This window comes from Sinocyclocheilus rhinocerous, unplaced genomic scaffold (genome assembly GCF_001515625.1).
Source record: "Sinocyclocheilus rhinocerous isolate Xijiao unplaced genomic scaffold, SAMN03320098_v1.1 scaffold107, whole genome shotgun sequence".
Classification (NCBI taxonomy): Eukaryota; Metazoa; Chordata; class Actinopteri; order Cypriniformes; family Cyprinidae; genus Sinocyclocheilus; species Sinocyclocheilus rhinocerous.
In genome coordinates this window covers 886809-910529 of record NW_015635024.1, presented here as the reverse complement: position 1 = coordinate 910529, position 23721 = coordinate 886809, and the positions used below count along the sequence as shown (strand labels likewise).

At 39.9% G+C, this 23721-nt stretch overlaps 2 protein-coding genes across 2 annotated transcripts; both read right to left on the bottom strand.

The window, feature by feature from the left end:
- Positions 1-327: 327 nt before the first annotated feature.
- Positions 328-13451, bottom strand: LOC107746128 (uncharacterized). Its single transcript, XM_016560225.1, has 15 exons — positions 13337-13451; positions 11184-12549; positions 9909-9912; positions 9691-9762; positions 9556-9612; positions 9094-9162; positions 8822-8911; positions 8622-8731; positions 6749-7196; positions 6427-6646; positions 5328-5424; positions 4364-4523; positions 2949-3062; positions 1294-1380; positions 328-632 (listed from the first exon to the last, which is right to left on the bottom strand). Exons 1-15 carry the CDS (start codon positions 13449-13451, stop codon positions 471-473), a joined length of 3171 nt encoding a protein of 1056 aa, XP_016415711.1. The 3' UTR covers positions 328-470.
- A 5713-nt stretch (positions 13452-19164) lies between these two features.
- Positions 19165-23721, bottom strand: dla (deltaA). The gene is made up of 11 exons (XM_016560227.1): positions 23668-23721; positions 23065-23364; positions 22908-22968; positions 22571-22828; positions 21726-21786; positions 21503-21633; positions 21085-21254; positions 20745-20961; positions 19822-20656; positions 19476-19710; positions 19165-19356 (listed from the first exon to the last, which is right to left on the bottom strand). The coding sequence occupies exons 1-11, from the start codon at positions 23719-23721 to the stop codon at positions 19351-19353; spliced, it is 2328 nt and encodes a 775-aa protein (XP_016415713.1). The 3' UTR covers positions 19165-19350.

Here is a 23721-nt window from a genome sequence, read left to right as displayed (position 1 = left end):
TGGAATAAGGGGGAGTCGTGGCCTAATGGTTAGAGAGTCGGACTCGTAACCCAAAGGTTGCGGGTTCGAGTCTCGTACCGGCAGGGATTGTAGGTGGGGGGAGTGAATGTACAGCGCTCTCTCCCACCTTCAATACCACGACTGAGGTGCCCTTGAGCAAGGCACCGAACCCCCAACTGCTCCCCGGGCGCCGCAGCATAAATGGCTGCCCACTGCTCCGGGTGTGTGTTCATGGTGTGTGTGCACTTTGGATGGGTTAAATGCAGAGCACTAATTCCAAGTATGGGTCACCATACTTGGCCACATGTCACGTCACTTTTATTTATTCACTTTCAGCACCACTGTAGTCTCTAATCAATTAGATTTTTTAAAAGAGCTCCACATAGCACAATATCCTGTATCTACATGACCAAATTGAGATGGAGAAACCAATGCATCCCATCCATCTTATTTGACCTCTTGTTGTGTTCTCATTGGTCGGTGCTGTTGCCTAGGAGACGCCCCTCCTCCAGGGCAGCATCAGTGAGTTTGAGGTGTTCTTTGAGTGCATTGATGTCTCTCTCACTGCGGCCCCGTAATTCAGTCAGCTCAACATACACCTGCTTGTAGCGCACGCTCAATACTTCATTCTCCTGCAGGCACAGAGAACACCTTACTATACATATTATTAGAAACAATCAATTTAGTGTTTATTCACAGCCAAACATTATATATACATATATATATATATATATATACTGAAGAATAGTGATAAACACCGTTTATGTACACTACCATTCAGACGTTTGGAGTTGGCAAGATTTTTTTGAAAGAAGTCAAAATACAGTAACAAAAAAAACTGTAAAATTGTGAAATATTATTACAATTTCAAATAACTGTTTTCTATTGTAATATATTTTAAGATGTAATTTATTCCTGTGATGCAAAGCTGAATTTTCAGCATCATTACTCCAGTCTTCAGTCTCACATGATCCTTAATGTTTTTGTGGAAACTGTGATTAATTTTTTTCAGGATTCTTTGATGAATATAAAGTTCAAAAGAACAACACTTATTTGAAATAGAAATCTTTTGTAACATTATAAATGTCTTTATTGTTAATTTTGATCAATCTAATGCGTCCTTGCTGAATAAAAGTATTAATTTCTTCAAAATGTAAAAATCTTACTGACCCCAAACATTTGAAGTTTGATCTATTACATACACTTTTTTTGTTTCTCTACAGTAGGAGCATGTATGAATAAAGTGAATAGTATTAATTTAGATTATATGACTTTCACAAGCAAAATGTGTACCTTAGTAAGAATTTGGACCTCTTTTCTGAGACAGCTGATCTCCTTGTGTAGAAAACCCACCTCGCTCTCCTTCACCTTCAGTAACATCTACAGACAGACATGGGCATGTCAGCATAACAATACTCCATCTACAACTTTACAATTCTGATACAACTATTTTTGACACATATTAATAAAAAAAATACATGAAATATTTGTTCTTATAAAAATTCATTTGTCATATCACTGGGATGGTGAAAATGAAATGGTGAGCAGTCACAGCACCTAAAATATACTTGTTCCCTCATGAATAGAGAAAAACAATGCCAATTTTATTTTTCAACATACAAGTGTCATCAAAAATAATGTATAAACCACCCACACAAATGGACAAAGACAACAGATTACAGTTAATTTAGCAGGACTAAGGAAGGTAAACAATCTATGGCTGCAAAACAATCTGTGTATTTACTGCTATTTGCTGGAGAAGGTTAACAGTGCGTTCACTATGATGATCAGTAGATGGCAGAGTTTGTCTGAGAAACACCGATCCCTCACATCACATGCCCCGCCCCTGATGACACCACCAGCCTCCAATACAACTCCAAAACAAGCCATGCAACTTTTACAGTATGCATTATATGTACTCTCTCTGTATGTACATAGTGGAAATCCAATTGCATTTGCCAAAATCTGACATAATAAGGGGTCAAGTTTTAGCTGCTTAGCATTGTCCAATTAGCCCCTGCTGGTTAATGTTGTAATTACACCATCTGGACCCCAAAGGCATCTTCATTCTCACTCCTCAACCATACCAGCTTATTTCACACACAGTGACCAATAACCATAAATTCTGTGTACAATCCCCTCTTGTACTGGACAACGTGAAGTTTGAAGACAAAATATCAGTTTTCTTGTGGTTTGAAGACAGACCAGGAAGTGCAGAGGACTTTTATTTAGGGTTATCTGAAAAGAGGCAACGGGGTCAAAGATGACAGCCATCTATGTCCCCCTTAATGGACAATGTGGTAATGTAATTTCACCTACGATCTGGGATTTATCATTTTTTGTGATTATTTTTGGACACAAAATGGAGGATCATAGGACAAGGGAACAAATGATTTGGTGAGATCAATCTTCGTTTAGTTTTTTTCCCCAATCGTTGCATCTCTTTGGTGGAGATTGATTGTTATTTCAGTACGCTAACATTCAAAAGTTTGGGGTTGGTAAGATTTTGTTAATGTTTTTGAAAGAAGTCTCTTCTGCTCAACAAGGCTGCATTTATTTGATCAAAAACACAGTAAAACATTAATATTGTGAAATATTATTACAATTTACTGGTTTCTATTTGAATATATTCTAAACTGTAGTTTATTGCTGTGATCAAAGCTGAATTTTCAGCATCATTACTCCAGTCTTCAGCGTCACATGATCCTTCAGAAATCATTCTGATATGATCCCAAACTTTTGAACCACAGGATATATTTTGGGGGATTTACAGTACATGCTGATTAACTGAGCTTTAATTTACATTCATTATAATATTCTAATATGTTTGTGAGATGCATTTTGTATGTCCATATACATTTCGATAAATCAAGGTAAATAAAACAAGGTAAATCTGATCATGAAATGGTGGCAGGTATTTTTCTACAGGTCAAAGGTCAGCGCCTCACCTCTAATTCAGAGGTGCTCCTTTCATAGCTGCCGAGGGGAACAACTCCTGACCTTTGGCCTGTGATGAAGGATCGCATGAGACTTATCTCCTCCGTCAGACGCGCCTGCAGTTCCTGTGTGAACAGGAAGAGGAAATGTAATTTTGACACATCCAAACTAAAAACCACACATGAAGACAAGCTCATTCACACACCGAAAATGAGACGATCATTTGGGTTTTGTGCTGATCTGAATCCCATTTTGTAGCTTTTGAATAATGGCAATAACCCTGATTTAGTATTAGTAATCCAGTCCTGGATCAGTGAACAAATCTCACACCGACCCAGACAGTCACTCTGAACAATGAAACAGGATGCTGTCTGTTCATCATATTACAGATCGGTTTCCCCTCTGACTAATTGATACGAGTGTTGTAATTTTAAAGGTGCTGTGAGTTAGATTTCAATATCAGACATGATGAATTGAGTCGCAGGATGAAATGTGATGTCTGAATGATCGCGTTTGCACATGAACGTCACCATAATTACTAGTGGGAAATTTTCTGTAAGCTTCTTTTCACGTTAGGAACGTAACAATTTATTGAGCAAGGATGCACTGAATTGATCAAAAGTGACAGTAAAGACACTTATAATGTTACAAAAGATTTCTATTTCAAATAAATGCTGTTCTTTTGAACTTTCATTAATCAAAGGATCCTGAAAATATGTATATTTACACAAAAACATCAAGCAGCACAACTGTTTTCAACACTGGTAATAATCAGAAATGTTTCTTACGCAGCAAATCAGAATGATTTCTGAAGGATCATGTGACCCTGAAGACTGGAGTAATGATGCTGAAAATTCAGCTTTGATCACAGGAATAAATTACATTCTATAATATATTCTCATAGAAAACAGTTATTTTAAATTGTAATAATATTTAATAATTTTACTATTTTATTTCTGTTTTTGATTGAATAAATGCAGCCTTGGTGTGCAAAAGAGGCCTTTTTTCAAAAACATTAAACATCTTATAGACCCCAAACTTTTGAACAGACATTTCCTATAATTCTTTGTGGCAGCACATTACTGATAAAACATCAGTTTCACATCTAATGCATGTCACTTTATGTCATACTAGAAGTAAAAAAGCTTCCTGTGTTTGTCAGGAAGTAAAAAGAGCAACCGAGTTCATTTTATCCAGACCAAAATCACATTATAATTATGATTTCCTCATATCTGTGAACATCTCAGGAGGACTTCAATGTTTTTTGGTCCAGTTAGTCTCAGAACCAGGGTGGATCCACACAAAACTGTGTATCACACACTATTTAACTGTCAAATCTGTCATTTTTGGACTCTAGATGTTTAAATTTCAGCATCAGATGGTGATCATGTGTCATCCAATCCTCTCATCCCACTTTCCTGTCTACCTGGTTCTCTTGGCGGAGTTGCTCCATCTCTCTCTCCTTCTGTCGGATCGCTCCGTTTTGCTCTTCAGTGCTGCTCTGGATGCGGTTGAGCTCCACGCACTGCTGGGAATAACGCTCCGACAGACCGTCCAACTCCTGCTGCAGAGAGAGCGACTCGCGCCTGATAGACACACAAAGCCATGCATCGATTAACTGATGTAATGATTGACTAATGAGCGATCAGTTGATTCTCTCAGTGGGACTCTTGTCAATTACAAACTGTCAATCAAACACCTGCCACTTTTCGGAGTAAATGAAGCTCTTGTGTTCTGATTCTCTGAGCCGTGAGAGAGGAATTACAGCACAGCTGAGCGGGACAGATGAGAGTTTATGTACAGTACTGATTAGTGCCACTGGATTCCCATGAGAGTATGAACAAGATGTTGGTGCTTTCTGGCATGCAATATCTTCTCAGAGAACTAAAATTCATACCAAAATATTCAAAGATGTCTGTGATGAATCTAACACACAGCAAACATGCAGTATTTCAGTATCTGCTATAAATTAAAAATATTATCAGTAGAACCAAACTCTACAGTGTAGCTATATACAGCTTAACCCTAATAAAGCCTACTGTACCATATTTGATACATAAAGGCCTCTAATTTATCAGCATGACCAAAATTGGGCTGAAAAACTTACAATCTACTACATGCCTTCTGTTGTTTGTTTGATAGTTTATACTTTTTTAGTAAATCAAAGGGCCTTTTAGTGTAATTGTACAAACGTCCACCTTCAGGTCATGGTTCATGTGTCTTTTGCTGCGAAATCTTTATTAATTTTTAAAGTAAACGAAAGAATAACCTATATTGTTATTAGGTTTACTTGATTATCCATAGATATTGGATATCCTATATTGCTCTTGGTTATCTTGCTAAATAGGCGAAAAGTGTATTTTGTATAAATTGTATAAATGTGGACGTACAGCTGTCGTCTGATGGAGGGGTCTTTCGTCCCTCCTCCTCCGTGACCCCTCAGCTTCTCAGTCTCCTCCTGATGAGCTTTCCTCAGAGCCTCCATCGCTGCGGGATTGAAGACGGAAAGTATGATTTGAAGCTTTATGGATAAAAGTCACTGAATTCTCATCTAATCAGATATCAAAATCAGTGTTAGTTTAATATCACTGATATACTATTATAGTTTTTGTTAATATTTTGAATCAAATATGATTTCGACATTTTTTGTTTTCACTTGAATTTTAGTTAAAGATTTTGTATTTTTGTGTGTTTTTATCATTTGCATTATTTTTTTATTAGTTTATATAGTTCAGATTCATTTTTATTTATTAGTTTTAGTTTATATTGGTATACTTCAAGTTAAACTAAATGAAGAATGAGAAATGTAGCCTTGACAACAATAATTTTTTTTTTTTTTTACATTTTATGTCAGTTAAAATTTATATTTCAAGTAATGAAAATGTGTGTGCTTTTTTTAAGATTTCAGTTTTAGTTTTAGTTAACATTAACTCTAATCAAAATCACAAACTCAGTTTAATCACTATATTTACCTTTATATACAAGTTTGGGCTCTAGGATTTAAAAAAATGTTTTTCTAAAGAAGTCTCCTATGTTCACTAAGGCTGCATTTATTTGATATACAATAAAAACATGCATATTGTGAAATATCATTATGTAATTTATTCCTGTGATCAAAGTTGAATTTTCAGCTTCATTACTCCAGTCTTCAGTGTCACATGATCCTTCAGAAATCATTAGAATATGCTGATTTGCTGCTCAAGACACATTTCTGGTTATTATCAAAGTTGAAAATAGTTGTGCTGCTTCATATTTTTGTGGAAAACATAATAATTTTTTTTTTTCAAGATTCTTGATGAATAGAAAGTTCAAAAGAACAGCATTTATTTGAAATAGAAATCTTTTGTAACATTATAAATGACTTTACTGTCACTTTTGATCAAATTAATGCATTTCTTTCTTTAAAAAAGAAATGATTATATAACATCTTTATGTTGTATCACTTTTATTTGACCCTTGTGTCACTGATGTTCTGCGGCCCACACTGACCTTGGACTGCATTCTTGGCTTCCTCCTGCAGCAGTCTCTGTTTGTCTTTCTCAATCTCTCTGCGTTCTCGCTCGTGCTCGTCGTGTATCTTCTGCAGTCTCTCTCGGTGCTCCTTCTCCATCTGATCGAGTTTCAGAGAGCAGGGTGCGTCAGGACCGCAGACACTGGCCCCCACGCGGACCTGACGAAGAGCCTCGATCTGCTGCCTCAGAGACACCACCTGAGCAATGCAATGCATCCAGATCACACACACACAGATGATGCACATTAAATGGTCCTGGGCCAATAAGGATGTCATGCTCGTCTAAATCCACAAACATACCTCTCGCTGAAGCACCTCATTTGTCGTTTGCGGATTCTGGAAACCAGCCAGTGACCTATTTTCTCCGATTGGAAGCTGCTCAAAGTCCGCCCACTTCTTCTCGATGTTTGGCCCCATCTGAGCATCAGGAACCTGCGGCTGGGTCAAAATCACCGAAGTCACAACCCCCTTCTTCAACTCAACCCTATCCCAGGGGTCTTCACCCTCCCTGTCGGAAATTCCCTCCTGAAACCACTTGGTCCGGTCCTCCAGACGTCTTTCGAGCTCTCGGTCGCGCCCCTCGCCGGCCTCCCGCCGGTTGGTTAACGGTGAGGACCTCATGTTGGGTTCATCCTGATATGGACCGCCGACATCTGACCCTGGGTCATGGGGTGCGGGAGAGGTTCGGGACGGTGCATTCTGGGAACTGGAGTTCTCTCTGTCGCTGATGTCACTGTTGTCTGGGTGTCTGAGAACAGGCAGAGATTTCAACTTCCTACTTACATGAAAACAGGACCCTGAGTCAAACCTCAAACCTGCTCCTGTTAAACATCAGTGACAGTCATTTCATTTTAAAAGTCCATAGCAAAATCTTTCAGATGACCATAATCAATAAAGCAATGCTTTATTATGGATATTTAATATATTTTGAATATCCATATAAATTCTCTATGGGTGAATATCATGTTTCAACCTAAAATAAAAAGTAAAAAAAAATTTTTAGCACAAAGATTAAAGCTTTGTTGTATTATTATGTTTTGTATTGAGATTAAGAAAATGAAGCCTAACTCTTTATTTATTTATTGCTTTTAATGACAATTAAGCACAATTTCCAACCCCAAGTTCTCATCACCGTAATTTAAAGTTAATTTAAAGGTTGTAATTCTCATCAGTATCAATGATAATTCTCATTATTACACGGCTCTGTGGAATACTTGATTCTGATTGGTCTGTCGCGACATTCCGAAGTTTGTTATCCCTCGATAACAACCGGTAAAGCTAATAACACAGGTTCATCCGGGTAACTGAAGTCGGCGCTATACTGCCAGGAACATTTTTTTCTGGTTGGAAGCTTTGCGTTTGTTTAGCTAATAAAATATTAAAACTCGATTCAAAATTGTGTACAATTATTTAATTATGTCATCCTGGACTCGCTCTTTCGTTTCATACAAACGCAGCTGCTGCCATTTTGCTACGATTGTTTTGTACACTGTAATGGATTATAAGATAACTAACAAACTGGTAAGATTTTAAAACATTTTCGTCTTAAATCTTTTATATTTTTTGTATAAGGTCGTGCTTCATGCGGGTTGCTTTGCAATGATTTGTATCGTGAAAAGCGGTGTACAAATAAACTTGACTTGACTTGACTTGACTTATATTCATAATTATTTATGTGGTGAAATGTTGTGTAATAAGTAGTTTGACTGCACCGTTTCCCTTAAATGTCCGTCTAGTTTGAACTTGCTGCTTGCTCGCAACTGCTGTGTTCACGGAAGCTTTGCGTTCAAATATTTCAACTCAAATCAATATTTCCTTACTTATGTGGCAAGTAGCCGTGTAATAAGCGGGATAATGTACATCAAGCCGGTAGTTATAGCTGAATAACCCCCTTCAGGGTGATACAAGACCCCTGATACAAGCATCCCTTACTTAGATGCTCATTAATGTAAAACTATGCTGTCAAGACACAATGATTTTTTTAAAAATTTGTTTAATTTAAAGGCAATTATAGCAAATACTACCATTGTGTATTATAAAATATGCTTAAAATCCTACAAATGTTTTATTGTCTAATCTCAAAATATATTTTTTGCCAAATTTTTTTTCCCAGTAATTTTCTTGACATTTTTCATGAAATTCACCCCTTATTGACTCTCTGCACTTGTCATACCGGATGCTTTCAGCCGAATTCCTGAATGAGATTCTCCTCCTCAGTGTGTCGATCCAGTTCCTCCTGATTCTGGAGGTCATCGCTGACAGGGTCACCAGTCCATCACGCATCTGCAGATCAATCAGACATATGACCACATCAGGACTGTTCTTAATTTTTTGTGATGAGTTGTCCTCTTAACTTTTGTGACAAGTTCTTACATGCAATTGAAGTCCATAGTTTTTATCAGCATCAAATTCCTCCACTCGCAGACAGTGACGTAAATAAATCTCACCATCCGCCTCATCTCTCTATCAAGGAGAAAAACACAGAATTCAAGATATCATCGTTAAATCTGATCATGCGTTCAGATACTATTACAACTATGGTATTTTCAGCTCCACGTTTAAATGTATTCCATGATTTCCTCGTGACCTATCTGTACAATCCGTAGATAATCATTTGCATGGCAATTTCAGTTATTCTCGCTCACCTCTTCAGCCTCAGAGTCTCTATAGTATCTCAGTGCTGAGTCAGAGATCACAAACCAGTGCTTACTCCACTGCAAATAAACACAAGTACTTCATAGTTGTCTATATCTATATGCATGACCATAAACAAAGCAACAGATTAATATTACATGATAATGAAAACCTTACATATCTTTGCATACAATTTTCTAGCTCTTTGAACTTTTTTCAACATCAAGGTTTTAGGTAAAATAAAAAAAAGAATCATTGGTCACTATTACCAAATTTTCACCTTTGTGCTTTTTAATCTCATGTAAATAAAATAAAACTTAGGGGACAATCGGCATTAAAATTAAGTATAGTAAGACATGCTATGCCAATTTCCCTATAACAGCCACAGACAGTCATGCAATGTCATGCAACCATAGACTGTATAAAAACGCATGCAACAGATCAAGTTTAACAGAAGCAGCCTGTATCCTTACCTCTTCATCTTCATCCAGCATATACATCCATCCCTTTTTACAGTTCAGAAGATCAAGCTTACAGGAAACAGAATCAGTTGCGTTAAAACAAGTGAATGTATAAGGAATTCAATATATAATCAACTGAACACATACAGTACAAATCTTTCCAGAGCAACAATACGACATTCCAGAGCACAGTAATCCAGAGCGCGAGACATTCCAGAACTCCAGAACGAATCATTCACTCAAGTATTTCAACAAACACACACATTTCAACGACTTACCGACATGGGTATCCGGTTGTAGGCATGAAAGAGGAAAGAAACTGTTTTAGTTGCTCAATTCTCGCTAGTAGGCCTACATAGTGTCACAGAACTGTGTGTCAATTGTGTCGTGAATTAAACAAACACAAATTCGCGCTCATTTAAGCAGTGTCCGCACTTAAATATTGCTTTTAAAATAAATACAAGTACAAAAACGTTAAAATATCCCTGCGTGACTAGGCAAGCATCTCTAACAGTTGGTCATGTGACCTGAAGCTTCCGTGAAGCAGCTCGCGGTTTGACACATCAACACTGACAGTCCTGAACTGTACAGCTTCTCTCAGCATACTTTACGCTTCACTATAACACCCATACCTAGCGCTAAATATAGTGTACTTTCTGTCTGGGAGCTCAAAAGTGCCTTTTCATCCGTTCTGCGGACACAGACACCTGCCTCTGAAACCGAAAGCAGTCGTGAGTGAGTGTAACGTTAGGTGGCTTTACCTGTGATTTCAAGTTTTCCTTTCTCTTTGGAGTGTTACAAGCTGATTGTGCATAGATAAGATCCCTGAAGTTGCAAAGACTAAAGTCTCAAAACCAAAGAGATATTCTTTATCAAAGTTAAGACTCTGCCACGCCCCCACATATCTACCTCACTATGTGGAAATAGTAGCATAATGCCGCCCAAATGTTCACGCAAAGAAAAAAGGCGAAAGAATTCAGTTTTTTTAAACTCCTCCTTTGCGTGAGGCTGTTGTGATTGGTCTACCGCGTACAGCGTGTGTCGGAAACATATACAGTATATGTTGAATACAAGTAGTTCTATCTTATTTACTGAATTTAAACAATGAGATTAGTCACTATTTTTTTTCCTATTGACAGCACTAGTTTTTAACACTTAGTAATAATACAATAAAAACAATTAAACATAAATAAAAAAACGAACGAAAATAAAACTAACTAAATAAACTGTTTTAATAGTAATTTTTTTTTTTTCTCATACAGCTTTTAGGAAAATAGTCCATCCTCTGGGAATCTTCATATCTGATGATCCATCAAAAAGTTTGAAAACCCCTGATATTGTACTTTACTTGTTTATTTACATTTTAAGCTTAGTTTTAGACCTTATTTTAACATCCAGTAATTTGGTTTGCCAAACTTCTGCTAACACTGATGTAATGGACACAAGTTATTTAATTATAATTAAGATGGAAGCTGGAAATAAAGGGATTGTAGTAACTTGTCTTGGGATGTCCATCACTTTCCGTGAGCCACTATTTTTTCTGTGGAAATGCTCAGATTAGGCATCTGCTTTTGCATCAGCACCAGCACCGTGTCAGTGCAAACGTGGTACCACTCTCCATCTCTCTTCAAATCTCTGACCTGTGCTGATTGTCTCTGCGTGGGCTCCGGCTCTGCGGCCTCCTTCTGACTATTATTGCTTCTTCTTCCTCAGGGTACAGCTTAGATCGGGGAATATCAGCTATGATCACATAATCCTCAATGGTCATCTCTGGCACTGCTGGTTGACTGGAAGACCTGGTGTTCTCTGAAAGAATTAGCGCCTCCAAGCCCCGCCTGATGCTGCTTCTGCTCCGATCATTGACCGGCTTATCCGTCTCTGCAGTTAAGGCATGGTATTTGGGCAAATCAGGGGACGGAACCTGATTCCAGCTCCGCCTTGATTGAGAGATGTTTGGCGTTGATGCAGGTGAGGCGGGGCTTAGAGGGGAATGGGTGGGGCTTAGAGATTGGCGGGAATCAGATCTGTATTGTTTGTCTGAGTAGCCGCCATTCCTGCGGCTTTTGTTTTTCAAAGTACCGTATTTTAGTGTACCATGTTTATCATAATTTTGATAAGGTGTTGAGGCACCAGGGCTGTTGTAACCACTGTTTCGACTGACGCGGCTTGTTTTGTCATCACAGTAGCCTCCTGTTGGAGAGAAATCCCGACTGTTGTAGCCAGTATTGCGGCCCCCACTCTTTTGACTGCTGCGACCGCTATTGCGACCACTGTGGTTGTGTTCATTATAATCGCCGTTGATTTCCACATCAGAATGTCTTTTTGACCAGCCGTTCCTTTCTTCAGAGGCGTCTGACTCTGCCGAACTTGCAATTGATTTGAGATTCTTATACAGCTTTTCAGAATCCAAGCTGTGCCCGTAGGAGCTCTGGGAAGGGCTTCTTTTGTGGGCGGGGCTAAAGGATTCCCCATTTTTATTCGGACCCGAGCTTTGTGAGGGACACGTGGTGCGCGTGACCACTGAATCTCGTCTTCGTGATGGAGTGCATTTCCCAGAAGCCTGCTGAGAGGACGTGTGGGACGTCCGGTGACTGTGCACGGCGGAACCTCGGCGATGGGACGAACTGCGCGATTCCCCTCGCCTTTGCGGCGAAACATTGGTAGATCTCGGACTGCCGGAGCGAGGGCTTGCACGAGATTGGCTGTCCCCACGTCTGAAATTTGAATAGGACATGTGTCGCTGGGGGGAGAGGCCACTCATTGCCTCGTTGCTGAGATTGTTGGAGCGCCTCCTATTGGACGGGAGACCCAGGTCTGGGTTTCGGAAGGGGATGGTGGCTTTGCGCTCAGGACTGTGGGTGACTGGAAGAGGGTGGCCTCTCTCGAAGTGGCGCATGGGAGCAGGAGGACTGCCATCTTCCTGTTCCCTGTCCCGTGAGAGGAAGCGATTGGCTCTTTTAAAATCGGCGCGGCTGCTGCTGCTTTGTTCCACTTCTCTTCTAGTCTCTGTTTGAGGAAGACATGCATTGATATTGTGCTGATGCATTCAAATGATTAAAATAAATGAATAATTAAATGGTTAAATAATTAACATTATAAAGTATTGTTCATTGATTATTGAATACACAGGACAAAATATACTAATATACACTCACTTCTGCAGTCCTACAGTATAAAGCCTACTGTATCATAATTAATATGCACATTTCTAATTATCAAGCCCTGTTGTACACAATCTACTACATGTCTTATGTCTTTACAGTTTTTTTTTAGCAAGGCCTTTTATTCAAATTGTAAATATAAAAGTAAATGCAAGAATTATTGTTATTATGTTGTTAATGTTTCAAGATGAACATTTACTGGACTGAAGCAGCTTTGGTTTACTTGATTATCCACACATCATTTTTAAGAAAAAAACATGTTAAAATGTGAGTTTCAAATATGAGCCATCAGGCTTTTGAGGAACTTTTATTTGTTCATCTCTCAGTCATCATTGTATTGCATTGCATTATAAGTTTTGAAACTACAATTACATCTTACTAAGACTTATTATTTGGAAATATATAGTGACAACTGATATTTAAATGCTTTTTATGTAAGTAGTCTGTTTACTATTATAAAGATCTCATTGATTTACATTACAAGCTTTTTAGCCAAATAAATATCAGTTACTGAACCAAATTATATATTTTTGCCCAGTTTGGCCCTTTTTTTCCCTTCTTCTTCTACTTAAAAAAAAAGTTTTTTTCTGACTATTATTCCATATGTAAGGCTTTACGGGGTTAAATCTCACCTGTGTGTTGGCTGACACTTCCTCTTCTGCTTGTGTTGGCGCTCCCTCTCCTGCTCTGCATTTCTATCACAGAGCGACTTTCTGAGCGCTGGAGAGCAGGTTCCAATCGAGTCATGCTTTCGGTCTCTTAGTTCAGTAATAATTGTTCCTTTAGATTGCAGTTGAGTTCTTCAGGTCAACTCTCAGAGGTCACGCTTTGGTCTAGAGCTGTTGCTTGTGTCTGCACATAAAAGATTATCAGATTTATTCTGCTGACAATTTTTTTTTTTACATTTTGCTTTCTTTATAAGTTAGCCCACATGGAACTTTTTTTGTGTTATCTGTGGAATTATGCATCTCGCAACTCAATTCAATATGTATACAGTGCTCTTACTGGTAGATAATTATCTATTTGCCTAAATTTCTCAACAATTTTATAAAAATTGACACTGTGCTACTTGTTCCTGGTTTGCAGAGAAGTCGATTAGTAGTAGATTAAAGCAGATGGCGCAACACTCTTTGTTTTAATTTCTGTTTCTCTTTGAAATTAATTTGTAACTTAATTTCTAATTCATTTTTTTAACATATTGTTTGTTTTATTTTCTAATTGAAATGTAGAGAATATAAATGAATTATATTTTTAAAAGTTTACATTTTTATATAAAATAGTTGGAAATAATGCAACATTAACTTTTAACTTAACTTTTTTTTGTCTATATCTTTTGTTGTTTTATTCAAAATTGAATAAATTTATTTTAATTTTAGTTTTATTTATTAGTACACTAAGTTGAACTAAAAAATGAGAAATGTTGCTAGGTGAAATTAAATTGTAAGTAATTTATGTTATAAAATGTTATTTTAGTAACAATGTTTTTATGGTTTCAGTTTTAGTTATCTATAATAATAGTTTGGGCACCTCTGGTTTAAGCAAAACCGATTTTTGCCCATTAGTCCGATTCTTTTTTGTGTGTGTGTGTGTGTGTGTGTTTCTGTGCACTGTTGAAATTTTGTTGTATAGACAGACACTTTATTGCATTGTCCATTTATTAATTTGCATGTAAACAACAAAATGCATTTTTTAATTATCTGATTTTCGTTTTATTGTAGATCATCTGTTTACTCTGACGGCCCTTCAGATTGACAATACACACCAGATTGATGCACACGGTCATGTCAAGAGACGAAGTAGCGCAGAACAAACTGATATCACAGCGGCTGCTTGTTCAGGACGCACCACCTTAATTTCCCTGATTGCCAGATTGTGATGGAATCCAAGCACTCTTGAATAATTTACATCTCTGAGGTGAAGGTAGAGACTTTTAACTCCTAAATACAGCGATAAGTGCAATCTTAGCAGGATCTGTACCAGAAACAGGATATTTTAATGTAGCTCATGGGTTAAACAAGTTCCTTGAGGCTTAAAGGTTAGATGGTTTTTATGCCAGAGCTCAAGCTACTAATCAAGTAATGTTACATTTTACAGTAACTCAATTTAACATCTACATATATGTTTGAGGCATGAGACATGCAAGGTTAGCAAGACATGCACCTTTTAACGTAAGACAAAAGTAACCAGCAATGATGAAACATAATAGCACATAAGTCAATCCAAAAGCAGAAGTCCACAAATAAAACACTCCACAAACCTTCTCAACACTCCCAAGACTTCGCTAATGCCCTTGCCAGCGTCTTCCCATCTCTGTGGCGTTCCTCCTCTGGCTCTTTCCTTCATTACTTTAGGAGCGGCAGGTGTAACTTAAGCTAGACTCTGCCTCTCCTCATGACTATTTCATCACACCTGGTCTGTCCCTGTTGCACCCGAGTCCTCTTCCTTGTGCTCCTGTTCCCAGTTCACATGTTCTTCTCCTCTGTGTTCTTCAGTTATTTCCAGCTCTGCCTCTGGTTCTTCCCCAGTCAGTTTTCCAACGCTCTGGTCCTTCACCTGCTGGTTAAGGCGCATATCCAGCGTCGGTGGACATGAGCCATGCTCTCGCAGCTCAGTTGGACGTGACTGATGACTTTGCGATTCGAGTACGCTGCTGTTTCGTATTTTAGCATCCATGTTGTGCCGGAATATAGTGTTACGGTCTGTTCCCTGAGGACTCTACATGATCGGCTCATTAAAATGCAACGGGATCACAGAGCAAACCTCTTATTCCTCTTTTTTTTCCATGAAGTCACACTGTTGGCATCTCAAGCTCTAGTGCTAATTGAAGTGCAGAACACTTTAATCTTCTTGGGTTGCACTTGGCAAAGGCCTTCTGACAAAAAGCAATATTACGATTGCACTATAATTTTAATATAAAAGGCCACACCCATATTTACTCTTTAGGAACCAAACATTCAATTGTTTCATTTGTTTGCACATTTTCTAAAGTAAATATATGTGGTGTTTGCCTGTGCGAAACACACCACCTTGATGCTGAAATGTTTTGGGTGGTTGCCAGGGCGTTGCTATGACTTTGCTAGAGTGTTCTGAGTGGTTTTCAGGGTGTTGCTATGAGGCTGCTAGGGTGTTCTGAGTGATTGCCAGGGTGTTGCTATGAAGATGTTCTAAGTAGTTGCCAGGGTGTTGCTATAAGGGTTGCTAGGGTGTTCTGAGTGGTTGCCAGGGGGTTGCTATGATGTTACTAGAGTGTTCTGAGTGGTTCCCAGGGCAATGCTGTGAAGTTGCTAAGGTGTTCTGAGTGATTGCCAGGCTGTTGCTATGAGGTTGCTATAGGGTGTTCTGAGTGGTTGTCAGGCAGTTGCTATGAAGGTGTTCTAAGTGGTTGCTAGAGTGTTGCTATGTGGTTGCCAGGATGTTGCAATGAGGTTGCTAAGGTTAGCACATGACTATGTGGTTACTAGGGTGTTGTGCGAGGTTACTTTGAGGCTGCTAAGTGTTAAGGGTATTGAAAACTCCATAACTTTAACTATGAGTAGTAATAATAGTGAGGCTGCTCTTGGTGAAAAGAAAGTGTAAAACTGTCCTAAATAAAGCGTTTAATGTTTGATCTCAGGATGAATATCTAAATCAAGTGAAGTACTTTACTGGAGCACAATGTGAAGTAGTTTAAAGTTACGTTGCGACATATCAGAGAAGACCAAGAGACGTGAGCTGAAGGGTCTCCATTGTGTCTCTCCTCCATGGCCATGTGGGGTCTAGCTGGTGTTTTCTGCCTGCAGGACGCTTTGACTCAGGAGGACAGACAACATCTGTCGTTCTTTGCCCCCTCCCTTCCCTCCATTCACAGGCACACACTGCCTCTCCCAAATGGTGCCCTTCTGTATCGGCTATTGTCCGCCGCTACATTGTGTGACTCTGCCTGTTCCCCAGAGCTCCATTGATGAGTGTTGTAAGAGACCTCAGCCAGAACTCTTCCAAACTTCTCCTCAAGCTTAATGTTTAGCCATAAAAGCTCAACAAAAGACATTTTGTTCTCTAGCTGCATCAGTGTTAGGATACAAAATCTCGTACAAACTTTTTCTTAATAGAAAGCGCAAGAGAACATCATTAAAAAAACGTTTATTTTTTTCTTGGTTTTGGTTGTAGTTTTGGTGATGTGTGTTTGAAATCAAGCAAGGCTTTCCTGCCAAAACACCTGCCAAGTAGTTTCATCCAGTTGGGAAATGTGCCAACTACTTCAGTTTTTCCCCTTCCCAAAGCCTTACATTTCTCTCTCTAGTCTGGTTGGATAACTTGTAAACATCCTGCAGCTATTTGACGGCATTTCTCAAAGGCCCTTCTCTTGAGCGATGCACCCGCAACAGGCAGAATGTGGGGTAAAGCCATGAATAGCCCAGTATGGGGTGACCGAGAGGCAAGAGCAGATGTTAATGATTAGCTTCGTTCTCATCCCTATAAAGAACCTGCATCCCAATCTATTCCCCATTTTCTAAAGAACCATTTCCAACCCTTACAGAGTGGCGCACATAGAAGTCATAAATCCAGCACCCAGAAAAGACTTGATAGAAAATGCGAACTGAAACAAAAGAGGCTTATTAGAAAAAAAGGGCTACAATTTAGCAGAGTCTCACAACACTATAAAGGTTTTGCAGTTTGTTTTTGGTAGTTTATGCGGTTTATAAGTTTATCTTTTCTTTAGGCTGAAAATGCTGTAAGAATTGTGTCAGCATTCAAATATGAATGTAAAGATGCTCTGTTTTAACATTTAAGCCCAGTGTATGTGAAACAGAAGTGTGGAGTTAATAAAACAATGAAATACTTTCGATAGTTCATAATCTTTATTTGGAAAAATAATTTAAGCTAAAACTTCATTCAGAGAAAGAAAATCAAACAAAAGCCTGTTAATGAAAACAATAGCATTAATAACATTTTTACAATCCTTCTTTAAATAACTTTTTCTCAAAACATCCCAGAGCCATGAATAGCCCAGTATGGGGTGACCGAGAGGCAAGAGCAGATGTTAATGATTAGCTTCGTTCTCATCCCTATAAAGAACCCGCATCCCAATCTATTCCCCATTTTCTAAAGAACCATTTCCAACCCTTACAGAGTGGCACACATATAAGTCATAAATCCAGCACAGAGAAAAGAAAACGTGAACCACCACAAAAGAGGCTTACAAGAAAAGAGGCTCCAATTTAGCAGCGTCTCACAACACTTTAAAGATTTTGCAGTTTGTTTTTGGTGGTTTGAGTGGTTTATAAGTTTGTCTTTTCTTTAGGTTGAAAATGCTGTAAGAATTGTGTCAGCATTCAAATATGAATGTAAAGATGCTCTGTTTTAACATTTAAGCCCAGTGTATGTGAAACAGAAGTGTGGAGTTAATAAAACAATGAAATACTTTCGATAGTTCATAATCTTTATTTGGAAAAATAATTTAAGCTAAAACTTCATTCAGAGAAAGAAAATCAAACAAAAGCCTGTTAATGAAAACAATAGCATTAATAACATTTTTACAATCCTTCTTTAAATAACTTTTTCTCAAAACATCCCAGCAACCCGAAGTGCCTTTGCAAGTAACAGGAACAACTTAGGAAAAACGCAAACTTAAATAATCTTAAAAACATTACAAATATTTAGAAATACAACTTAAATAAAAATAAATTAACTTAAATCATACAACTCTTGTTATAAAAAAGAAAATAAAAAACATACAAACAAGGATATTATTCATCATCAACAACACAAAACATAATTTTTTTTTACGTCGAAAAACAAATTACATACATTTTCTAAACCATAATGCAAAAAAGCGGAGGCTTGGAAGACTTTGAGATTTTTTTTGAGCACTTACACATAGATTCCACTGGTCATGTGACAGGATATGACATCATGTGACATTTTAACCCAGTGCAAGACAGGCCAGTATGGCTGAACATCCACCGTTTTGATGTAGTCCCTTGTACACTGACTTGTGGGGCCAGCAAATGTTGCCAAAATATTGCTAAAATGTTACCACAACTTCACCACGGTGTCACAGAGACAGTCAATGGCAAAACAATTTGTGACACATTTATTTTAAACTACGTCCTTAACATCCTTAATGTTTGGTGCAGTCTCTGGGCACAGTAAAAGCCTGTGGGAAGTATTGGCGGAAAACCAGCAAATGTTGCCAAAATATTGCTAAAACGTTGCCACAATGCTGACACATTATTGGACATCACATGGCAAAACACTGCGATACTTTACTTTTCTTTTCTTGTATTCTCTTTCTGTTACTTCTTTCCTAATGCCATTTTCGTGTGATGAACCCACGTTAAAAACATTTAAAAATGGACACATATTGTCCAACACCTTAAAAATGGCTTTACAGGTAAATTTTACAACTGCATTTGATATTTTAATGACACTCCTGCCATCATTATCATTTCCACAAGCTTCCAAGCCTACAGGCCACCACTGCCTGTGCCTCTTTCAGTACAGAGAACCAGCTCATCCTGAATATCAGTTAATCAGTCTTAGTTTCTCAGCAGCAGTAGTCATGAGGTGGGACATTTCCACCCAAGGTTTCGAGCAGCAGCATTTTCTTAGGGAGTTCAAAATGTCTCCCATAGGACACAATGAGCATCGGCTTCCTGCAGGCCCATTACACCTGAGATGGGAAAAGGGAAAAGACAACAAAACGTCTGTTAGTTCTCAGAATCAAGGTAAGAATGCTAAATGGACATACTTTCTTTGCATAATGTGAAGTCAACTACATGTGACACTCACCTCAGTTGCAATTACACATTCATCTTTTTCCTCCGACATCACCATGACGGATTTGTATTTGGTGTCGACACAAGCCGACGTGGATGCCGAGGCATATGCCGACGCACATGCTGACTCGGAATACAGCGAATCGGAATACTTTGATTCTGAATACTTTGATTCTGAGTACTTTGATTCAGAATACTTTGATTCAGAATACCTTGACTCTGAATATTTTGACTTTTCTGATGCATCACTGTAAAGAAAAAAGAGAGTAGCGTGTTAGCGATGCCTAAATTTGAGAGGACATTGAGTGAATATTCAAAGAAATTATCTTGGACAAGAATACTCGAACACAATTTTTTACCTTTTCAGACGTTTCCTGCGCTTTTCCTCAAATTCGGAAGAATCCTGCAGAGATTGGCACTTTAAATCATCGCAGCTATCGGACAACTCCTTTGCCGCCATCTCCTTTCCAGCATGCTCCAGTTTCACCTCATGCTTCACCTCGTATTTTACTTCATGCACCAGGTTGTAGTCTGCAGGAGCATGTCGTGTCTTATAGCTCCTCTTCTCCTTCTCGGTTGTCATGCTCAAGTCGTCGTGATCACTGTGAAAATCAATCTTCTTGTTGATGTTCTTTAAAGGTGCTGCCCCGATGACACTTACGGCCAGGTCTTTGTCACGGTGACAGTTGTTCGTGAGGTTGTTGATCGTTTCGTTTTCCCCGTTGGCGACCTCCTCCTCCCTATCCCGTCGGCGCTGCTGAACCTTTGAGCGAACGCAAACCACCACCACGGCGCATGCGACTACCAACAACAGCACCAGCAGGACTCCCGATCCCACGGCAGTCCAGGGAACGTCGCTGCCAATTTGGGACGCTCTGTCCGGAAGCAAGAACTGGCAGTTGCGTCCTCCGTATCCCGGAACGCAAGCGCACACGTAGCGGTTGTTCCTCTCGTGGCAGGTGGCGCCATTATGGCAGGGGTTGTGTTGGCAGCGGCTCACAGGTGAGCTGCAGTTTCGTCCGGTGTATCCAGGTGGGCACGTGCAGATGTAACCGCTGGCCCCTTCCTGACAAGTCCCGCCATTTTGGCAAGGATACAGTGAGCACTCGTCCCCGGCACGATCGCAGTTCATACCCGTGAACCCTTCGGGACACTGGCACAGGTATGAGTTCACCAGGTCGACGCAGCGTGCACCTGAGGATCAAAAAGGGAAGAGAATGAGATTCTGGAGCACTTTTGATCACAAAGATTCATGAAGTGCAAATCCAAAAGTGCATCATACCATTAGAGCATGGACTGGAGGAGCAATGGTCGATCTTCTTCTCGCAGTTGAACCCTGCGTATCCTGTGGGACACTGGCAGAAGTAACCACTGTCGGGGTTGTCTGCACAGCGTCCACCGTTAAAGCACGGCCCATCTGCACACGTCATGCCACTAAGCTCGCAGTTGTTGCCATAGAAGCCAGGTGGACAGGTACAGCTGTAGGTGTTCTCCATGTCCTGTAAACGCAAAAGGAACGGGATGCTTAGCAAAAGAACAAGAACGAGTGCTTTAATGCAAAAGCATTGGTTTGTACATAGTGGACAAGTCTAATTTACATGTTGGCAAACATTTACACTCACAGTGCAGCTTCCTCCATTGCGGCAGGGGTTTCCTGTGCATTCATTGACCTTGATCTCACAGCTGGCTCCCGTGAATCCTGGCCGACAGGAACAGGTGTAGCTGCCCTGACCGGTGTTACTACAAGTGGCTCCATTCAGGCAGGGCTTATGATGTGTGCAGTAGTTCAGATCTGTAACAGAGGCGGACATATGTTGAGCACTTGTGGATTAATCCGACCCAAAGCAGCGACACATGGCTGGACTGCAGCTGGACAGCTGCTGCTCACTCTTGTGTAGCTTGAATGTCTATTTCATATCTCTCTTTCAGCCAGCGTCTCTTCTCTTTACCAAACATCCTTGTGTCACTTAGTCTTTCAAGGCCATTCTAAATGCTTTTCTTTGATCTTTTGTGTCTCTTTCGCTCTGCTCGCTTTCTTACCTTGGTTGCAGAAGAGGCCACCCCAGCCTTCCTGGCAGTTGCATTGCCATGGTTGCTGGCAGGTTCCATGAAGGCATCCTGGGTAACGTATGCACTCATCACAGTAGCGGCCTTTAAAGCCTACTCTGCACCTGATGCACAAAATAAACAAATCGACCAATTAGAAAATCGATCCTTGAGGTGATTTCAATAGCTAATGACATAAACAATGAAATAAACATACTTGCACTCTCCAGGTTTCTCACAGAAGCCATGCTCCTCGTCGCATCCCGGGAGGCAAATTGCTGTAAGGAGGACAAAACACCTTCATTAGGATCATGGAGGCACATTTTCTTATTTTAACTTTGTTTTCCATAAATCCTAACTAGGACATTTTATGTCAGATGAAGAGGGAGGTGGGGTCACTTAAACCTATTGGCGTTCTCTCTTGCTAAAAAATGCTCAAATCTCCTAATCACCACTGAAGAATTTCTTCTTAACACATGACAACAATAGGGTGCTCACAAACAAGGGGACCCTTCTTTCCTCCCTCTCTTCACTGTGGGTCAAAACTTTTTTTCTCCCTCCTGTGCTCTCAATGTCTCCGGGTAGGGAAGATAAGAGTGGACAGCTGGTGTATGCGCAGCCAGCGGGCGACAGCTGCTCCATTGTCTGCGCACTCCCGGCAGCTGCCCACTTCAAACAATACCTCCCTTACACCAGCCAATCAGCAGCCAGCCCACTCTGGGAGCAACCAATAGGACGCCAGCATGTAAATTTATGGCACGCGTGAGATTATTCCTAAAAACTTTCCTCCTCCCGACTGGAATAAATCAAGTGGTGTGTTGTGAAAGTGGGTTGGAAGGGGGAGTGTGAGTGTGGGGGGGCGGGGGTTTTAGTTACAAGTTGTTCGTAACCGTTAACTTTGTTGTTTTTCCCCTTGCTTTTTCTCCCTCTCTTTTCTAAATAAATTGCATGCAGTGTTTTCAAATCTGGGTTTACTTTTTCAAACAAACACCATTACATTTACAGAATGTGATGGGATTTTATGCAATGTTTACTATATTAATACACAATATTTTTACTCACGTTCTGTGCAGTACTGGCCCTTCCACCCGGCATCGCAGATGATTTCGCCACGTTCTCCGCAGGTGAAATGACCGAATGCATCATCTCTAGGCCGGCAGAACACAGAGCATCCCTCGCCGTAGTAGTGCTCATCACACACAAAGCGGTAGGAGTACTTGAGCTCGGTTCGACCTACGCTGTGCAGGTCCTGAGACCAGTCTTCGCCCACAGTCAAGTGCCGCTGTGTGGTCATGGTACTGATGATGCGCTCTGGGTTTTCTGCATAGAAAAAGATTTTCAGTCATGGTGTTCAAAAATATTAATATTAACGTTCTTTTTCTGTTATGAGACCACATACCTGTTGTCAGATCCTCTTTGGAATCAGCATGCACTGCTTCGATGATAAGAGAAAAGGTTCCCTGCAATAGCAAAAAACAGATTCGTCCATCAGAAAATGCGCTGAGCATTACTTCTGAATGACTTCTCAAAGTCAAAGTCAATGCACCAGTACTCACCGGCCACGTGAAACCGAAATTCATCCTGATGGGATTGGTGAAAGAGCCATCAGGTAAGGTATCTGGCACTTGGAAAGAGTTGGAGCCCAGCACGGGGGTGACGGTGCCTCCGTAGGTGCAGGGCGGCTCTGGAGATGCATTGGGCTGATAATGTTTTAAGCAGATGCGGAAAAAAGTCTTGCACTCGCACTGCTGGTAAGGTGTGGTTAGTCCACCTTTGCAGCAGTTCTTGTTGCCTTGCACACCCTTCTTGTTCAAAAACTCCTGCAACTTCAGCTCGAAGACGCCCGAGGAAGACGCCTGGAGAAGAATCAACGTTTGAATATTAGATCTAAATGTGATAGCAGTAAACACATTGCTTTAGATTCAGACAAGAGTGAGAAGTCAGTCTTACCTGGCAGAGCAGCATGTACAGGATGTCCACCTTTGCAGCAGTTCTTGTTGCCTTGCACACCCTTCTTGTTCAAAAACTCCTGCAACTTCAGCTCGAAGACGCCTGAGGAAGACGCCTGGAGAAGAATCAACGTTCGAAAATTAGATCTAAATGTGATAGCAGTAAACACATTGCTTTAGATTCAGACAAGAGTGAGAAGTCAGTCTTACCTGGCAGAGCAGCATGTACAGGATGGAGAAGAGCAACAGTAAGTAGCGTCCCAT